Source organism: Amphimedon queenslandica, unplaced genomic scaffold (assembly GCF_000090795.2).
Source record: "Amphimedon queenslandica unplaced genomic scaffold, v1.1 AMPQUscaffold_12171, whole genome shotgun sequence".
In the NCBI taxonomy this organism is placed as follows: Eukaryota; Metazoa; Porifera; class Demospongiae; order Haplosclerida; family Niphatidae; genus Amphimedon; species Amphimedon queenslandica.
Window position 1 is genome coordinate 1 of NW_003547590.1, and position 7,868 is coordinate 7,868.

The following is a 7,868-nucleotide window of genomic DNA, read 5'->3' on the forward strand; positions in this document are numbered from 1 at the left end:
TCTCTCTCTCTCTCTCTCTCTCTCTCTCTCTCTCTCTCTCTCTCCCTCTCTCAGTTATCTTAATTTAATAGGTTACGGTTATCATGTATCTATTAGGACTACTGGATGAACCACACCTTCCTTTTGACTGTGATACCATGAGACTGCTTGAGGAGGCCTATGAGGACCTGGGGGATAGTCAAGCTATACAGTATGGGGATCAACACTGGTACATAGGTATGCTGGTACATGTACACTGGTACACTGGTACATGTACATTGGTATGCTGGTACATGTACTTGTTGTTGTACATTGGTACGCTGGTACATGTACATGTACATTATTTGGTATAGTGGTTTAGTGCTATAATGGATAATATTGGCTAAATTTATGACAGACGTCAATAGCCATTGTACATGTACATGTATAAAGGTGTCCTTATTATAGATGCTAGACTGATTCATGATCATTATTAATTTATTATTCTTTTAGGATACAAACTTATTGTAAAGTGGCTCCAATGAAGAATCACGGACGAGACATATACATAAGCACTCTGAGGTACAGTAGAAGACAATAAAAACTTCGCGTTCCGTTTACGTTGAACGGCGATTAAACGGTAGCGCCATTTCCGTTTTTATTGTGGTTGTTCCGTTCATGGTCCGTTGGGTCTGGGCACTACTGTTTTTGTTATCATGAACAACGCTCCAAGCGTTGCTCGACTTTTCTCTTTTCTAACAGTTTCTTCAGGAGTCAGGCTTTCTTAGATACACTTACAGAACGACTATGAGCCATGGTTGATGATAAAACGAGACAGGTAAGTCGTAAACGTAGCGACATGCATTTTATATAATTCACCCACCTTATTCTCATGTTGTATGATTCAATAGGACGACAAGAAGTAGTCACAAGAAAGAGTGCTCTGTCAAGCAAAGAAGCAGCTATTATATTATTATCATTTATAAAATGAAATTATGTAATTATAGACCTGCTAGCCTACCAAGATCAAAATGCATGACGCTTGCATCTTTTATAAATAAATAAAATTATAATATATATATTACAAGTTTTAGAAAGTAAGAGTACAATAATGATAGAAATATAATAATGATACTGATAATGCATTCACTGGTAAGACTCATAATAGGCATGGCTTTAATTTATGGCCACACCCACTTGACACAGACAAGCAGATGGATATTAACGTGTTCCTTAGAGTTTTTGTACCAAAAGAAGGAGAAGCCAATGTATGGGAACTATCAACTGATTATTATCTACACCATAGGACAGCTAGGGAACTACAATCACCAAAACTGTTTAAGAGGTGGGTGGGGCAGTACATGTACATATGTGTATACATGTATTAAATTTCATAAAGTAACTGTACATGTACAATTGTACATGTATGTTCCATGGATCAGGTTATATTTGTAGTAGCTTTTATAATATTAATTACATGTAGATTTTATATTTCTATTACTAAAACAACCAATAATTATGATTCATGTGTGTACTGGCCTACATGTACATTTACATGTAACTAGTGAAATATTTTGTGTAGCATAATTTCCAAAATAATAAATTATAGTTTGTTTTTAATAATTGGAGTATGATGTATTTATATTCACTTTTAGTCCTACCAAATGGTGGGAAGATGAACTGGTATCATCAAGCCACAATATGAAGGACAAGGTTTGACACGCACACACGCACACACATTTGTACATTAACTTAAGGTGGGTTCTCAATATGACGCATTGATTTTCATGCGCTAGCGTCACGACCGAAAGTGCTATATGAACCAATGGGAGTATGTGTCAATGCGTCAGAATATAAATGTTTTCTAATCTGACGCATTGACAAATGCTCCCATTGGTTTTTATAGTACTTCCGGTCGTGACGGACGTGCATGCGTCATATTGAGAACTCGACTTCAGTGTAATACATTTCCTGATACATACATGTACATGTACATACAGTACATATGTACATGTACATTGTACTTATACTGTGTAGAAAGTTTGATCAGATCCAATCAAGTTTAAACTTTTACGAATTTTTATAAGTTGCTCCAAAATTGGACAAAGTCTCTTAATTTTGCCAAAAATCTCAAGGAGAGAATTCTTTTTTATTACATTTTTGATGCATATTTTGCGTAGAAAGTTTGAGCTGATTCTGATCAAGTTTGGATTTTGTTATGAATTTTTTAAGTTGCTCCAAAATTTTGTCAAAATTAAAAGAGTTATTCTTACATTTTATGACGCATGTGCATGTACGTGTACATGTAATCTTTTTAAATGATAATGAATATCTTGTGAGGTTGTGAACCGGTTGTAACAAGCTTAATTGTAACAAGCTTGGAATTTCTATATGGGCTAATGACATGTAATATATTTATCATTAAATATTAATTTTTCTAGTTATTGCTAATATTGAAGATGATCCTGAAGAAGAACCCACTCCTCCAGCAGTACCTCATATTAATAATGACACTACTGACAGAGACAGTTTTGATGGATAATACAAAATGTACGAACTAACCAACTTTGATAGACTACTGAGCACATCTGTTGTAAGGACTGGAGAGTGAGTATATTTGTTGATATTTTTATTTTGTTTATTTTTGTTGTTGTTTACATGTTTTGTTTGTTTGTAGTAATGTTGTGTCCCTTGATAGTGAAGGTGCTATTCAAGGTAATCCTTTTGTAGTGAGAGATAAAATGAAGAAGAAAGTGGGGTAAGGGAATTTAATAAATATAAGATGATAATAATTATAGTAAATTAGTCAGCATTTGTGAAGTGTTTTGTTGTTCAAATTTACTAATTTGCATTTGTTTTAAATAATTAAGTTTTTAAAATGGCTCTGAAATGACTCCCAAATTTGTATTACATTTTCTGATACATATTCATAGTTCATACATTATGCTCCTACCAAATAATGTGTATCTGTGTGTAATCTATTGATTTACATGTATGATTGAGTAGTTTTTAATTAATAGCTTATTAATGGTAGTCCTTATTAGGAAATAAGATATGTACGGAATTAATTATATAGTAACTACCCACACACACACACACACACACATCACGTTAATCACAAGTTGACATGTTCATGAAACAGTATTATTAAAATTCTCTACTACAACCTAAACCCAAAGTCCTGTGACACCCTGATGTACACATGTACATGTACCTTACTATTAGTGATATTGATATCATCAATGTGTAATAAAATTACAAAATGGTCCATATTTTGTCCCTTCACTATACAATAACCTTATACTGTCCTTTCTCCCTCTCTCTCTCTATAGCTCCAGTAGTTCCAAGATGGCTGCTAAAAGAGGATTCAGTGTTGGTTTACCACAGACTCAGATTGCTATGTACTCACAATTTGACAGATGATTATTTTGTTGTGTGTTATATATGACTATTTGATTATGTGTTCACCACTTTCTGTGGTGGTTTGTTTGTTTTGTCCCACAAGTGTGTTTGAATAATAATATTGATAGTTAATAGTTAATGCTATGTCCTAGAACTGTATGGAATTGTTGCTGATTTTTTGTGATAATAGCATTGCTAAAATTAGCATAGCTAATCCATTAGCTACTATACTTGTGATAATTGTTTATATAATTATGCTGCCGTTAATGCTGTCTCTCTCTTTTGTTCATCATTCTTTTATTGTTACTGTTTATTTGCTTGTTATTTTTTATTTTTCTGATGTTGAAATTATTTATGATAACACAAGCTACAATGTACATTGCTACATTAAGTGAGTGCAGTGTGTGGGTATGTCAGGTGAGGTATGTATGTTATTATTGAGCTAGTTATTATTAATAGTGTATACTGTAGAGGCTGTTTACTGGAGGAGATGTCATCAAGTAAGTGACCTGTTCTCTTTCTCTCCTTTACTTAACTCCAATGTATCCTCTACTTATTATAACTATTCTCTATATTACTGTGTCCTTTTGTTTTCTATAGTCTATCAACCAGTGGAGAGGTACCATCACTCTACAGTACAGGTAGGAGACTGCCTGTACATGTGGGGTGGGGTCCAACCTGGTCTCCCTAGAGTACACAATAATGAAAAGAAGAAATTAATGTGTTCTGTAGTGGAGGTCTGTCATGTATCGACTGGTGAGTGGGTACAAAAGCCTACCACTGGTGACCCTCCACTTGGTGTCAGTTTCTATGCTGCTGCTGTCATTAGAAATGAAATATTCTTTTTTGGAGGCTATTGTGGTCATGATAAATGTTATCATAATAGTTTATACAGGTAAACATAATATAGTTACTGAGAAATATTATATAATATTTTATACAGTTTTAATGTTGATACCTTCAATTGGAAGGAGCTCTCTCCTACTACATCCTATTGTGGTCCTTGGATGAAAGATGGCTCCGGCATGATAGCAATAAAAGTGAATGGCGAGGACTATCTTGCTGTAATTGGAGGGTGTGGATTATCTTTTAATAATACCCCACCACAACCTGGTGCCCAGTACAGTCAAGATGTTAACTATCAACGTTGCAATGAAGTACATATGTACAGATTAAAATCTGGTCAGTTTATATTCAGTAATTCAATTGGTGTATTTAGACTGTTATTAATGGCAGATAGCAGACCCACACCCGAAGCCAAGGTCAAAGGTCTGGTGTCTGCCATAAACAGTCTATACAATATAAGGTAGACTTGATTAACTTGAGCAAAGGTAGCCATAGTGTGCGTGACTAGTTGTGTTCCACCATTTTATCATAATGTGTCATTTAATGGAGGGCAGTAGATATATCTTTATCCATACCAATGGAGAATGTCTATTTGAGCCCAGCAACCACTTAAGGGCAGTGTGTGTGTGTGTGTGTGTTACTGTGTTCATATAATTTTTATTATTTTTAGGTGAATGGACTTCACCAACTGTCACTGGAGACAGACCAGTACATATTTCTCACTTCACTTTAATGTCAATAACTAATACCACTGCTATTATGTTTGGTGGATATTTTGGTGATAGAAGATATAGTAATGATGTGTATATATTTGAATTTACTGTTACATCAGTGGTGAGTGTATTATAATTACATGAATAATAATGTGTGTATTAATTATTATTGTGTGTGTTATATGATAATTAAATATTTTATTATTTTAGAAATGTACAAAGTTTTCTAATCCTGGAGGATCAGTACAATGGCCTGAGGTGAGACGTGTTCATTCCAGTGTATTGATCAACTGTAGCTCTGGACCACACCTACTAGTGGTGGGGGGATATGGCAGAAGGTATACTAATGACTGTTGGTTGTTAAATATAAACAAAATGGAATGGAAAGAACTGGTAAGTATTATAATATAATTGTGGTGAGCATGAGTAAGTCCTACTAGTACGAGACCACTCTGATCTGTCTGTCTGTACATCAATGTCATGCACTCCTCAATAATAATCAATTTTATTCAGTACAACTGGTCAGTATAGACATGTGCATATGATAGCAAGGCCGTAGCAAGCGGTACGGTTGGTACGGTTTTGGCTTTACCACTTTTCCATATTCCGCCATCTTTAATTATGGTTTATATCATGTTATTATTACTGATTATTATAAGAATTAATAATTGTAAAGAAAGGAGGAGGAGAGAGAAATCATTTTTATTAACCAGATATATTATTTTGCTGTACAGCTGGAAATTTTGGAGGGAGTGAAATTTGGTAAATTGCTACTTGGAAGTGACTGGCAGATTTTAATTTGACAAATTTGTGGCCACATGTTGAGCATGCGTATAATTGCTGAAAATGGTGGATTTTTATTTTAGCAAATTGCTATCAAAATGCCAAATTTAATTCCCTCCAAAATTTCCCGCTTATACAGTATCATTATTTTAATAATCTAGGTTAATATACCAGACAGTGTCACTAATAGACAGCGTCATTCTCTCTCAGTTTGGAATGAGACACAGAACACTCACTGGATAATTGAGTTTGGAGGAATGAGAGGTAGTTCAACATTCAGTGATACAAGATTTATTGAAATCAGTGAGTACATGTAATGTATGCATTAGTAGATACAATGTGTATTGAATATCTAATAATAATATTATAATAAAAAATGAGTGAGCGGTGGGGCTTTATGTACGATTGTACATGCCTACTAAAATTAATTTACTGTATAGCATTAAAAGTGTGAATTCTACATGTACCAAGATTTTAATTTTGAAAGTGTGTCTTTGTGGGTGGGGCAACTTTTAGCCACACCCACTTTTAATTGACTATATGACAATATTATTGTTACTATTATTATTATTATTAGCATCTAGTACTGGTGATTTGGTAGTGCAGTCAGTACTGGACATTAATGAATATCAGAAGAGAAGAATGCAAGGTATTAACACATACATGTACACTGTACATGTACCGAACACATGTTTCACTTATGTGAGGTACGCTCATGCTTGCCAGCCAATAAATATTTCTATTTCATGTATTAGCAGCTAATGAGATTCCTAACCATTAAATTTATTGTTTTGATAAAACCTTTTCACAATCATAACAGAATCCATTGTAGTACAGCAATCAGAAGTGCATACACACAATCAGTAATGGTTGGGTACCGTATAGCTAGAAATTTCTGTGGCCCAAAATTTTTGCGAATTTTGCAAATTTGAAAAAATTCGCAAAAATTAAATCCTCAAAAATAAGTAAATAAAAGGTGTGGCTTGCCATGCCTTTTTAGTGTAATTATAGTGAAGCACATGGCGTGTTCTTGGCACTGTTCCAGTACAATTTTAAGCAGAGTCAAAGAGTAATCCTATCTTGCCTAATATCCTGATCATGCTTTGTGTCATCATCAACTATAGTTCTGGTAAGTAGTGAAGAGCAGCCATTGATCAGTAGTGTGATCAAGTGAATTCGCAAAAATAAAATCCGCAAAAGCCATTTTTTGGCAATTCGCAGAAATTTTGGGCCACAGAAATTTCTAGCTATACGGTAATACATTCACTAATGTAACACACACTAATCTAATAATGTAATAGACCTCTTTGTGTATACACAACATAGTTCCTGCTACATGTATGTTTATTAATTATACTATTTCATTATATTATATAGATGCTGTAGGGAAGTGGATGGAGGAAGGGGGTGTTGATCTAACTGTTACTCGTGTTAATATGCTTGGTGCTCCTGGAGCTGGTAAAACCTGTTCACAGCTCCTCCTACTAAATGAAGACCCACCCACTAATGACACCAGTACACCCATAGCCTGCCCTGCTGTTAGGGCTACCAGAGTTGCCGTTTGCGATAAAACGATTTGGAATCGAGTGACTCGAGACAAACTACTCGACCGATTAGCAGCAGATTTGGAATCAGCTTCACAGGAAAAGAAAACAAAAGAGCCTCCCCTGCCTGTAGTCTTCACTTTGCTAGATAATACTGAACCAGCAACAGAAATGCGACCAGATCCATCTCCTACTACACAGAAGAAGCCTGATCAAGTAGTTTCATTACAGACAAAAGTTATCAAAGAAGACAAAGAGTATCATACTGAAGCAGTTGTCCAGGAAATTTTAGCAACTGAACCGAAAGGGATTCGTAAAAGCGATCATTGGCTGTACGTTATTGATTCCGGTGGTCAGCCAGCATACCAGGAGTTACTGCCTTTATTCACTAGAGCAGCTTCTCTCAATATAATAACACTGGATCTATCTAAGCCTTTCAATGAGAGGTTTGATCTGATGTACAGGATCGATGGACAATACTTCCCATGCCACTCCAAGTCAACTCAGTTAGCATTCTTCCAGTCTGCAGTTTCGACTGGAGCTAGTTTTAAGCCTCTTGATATTTCCTGCATCTCCAAGAAACCGACACACTCCATGCATCTTGTATTGGGAACGCATTATG

The 7,868-nt window shown here is 35.1% G+C and overlaps 1 protein-coding gene and 1 long non-coding RNA gene across 3 annotated transcripts; both read left to right on the plus strand.

Annotated features, from left to right (window-relative positions):
* The first annotated feature begins 90 nt into the window (after positions 1-90).
* On the plus strand, positions 91-3,517 carry LOC109588308 (uncharacterized). Of its 2 annotated transcripts, XR_002188067.1 has the most exons (7): positions 91-216; positions 472-540; positions 721-1,303; positions 1,614-1,671; positions 2,400-2,565; positions 2,636-2,716; positions 3,291-3,517. It is a non-coding gene; the product is annotated as an uncharacterized LOC109588308 (long non-coding RNA). The 2 variants fall into 2 exon arrangements; XR_002188068.1 differs by lacking the exon at positions 1,614-1,671.
* A 313-nt stretch (positions 3,518-3,830) lies between these two features.
* LOC109588306 (rab9 effector protein with kelch motifs-like) lies at positions 3,831-4,670 on the plus strand. Its single transcript, XM_020004478.1, has 3 exons — positions 3,831-3,860; positions 3,961-4,255; positions 4,304-4,670. Exons 1-3 carry the CDS (start codon positions 3,851-3,853, stop codon positions 4,668-4,670), a joined length of 672 nt encoding a protein of 223 aa, XP_019860037.1. The 5' UTR covers positions 3,831-3,850.
* Positions 4,671-7,868: the final 3,198 nt, after the last annotated feature.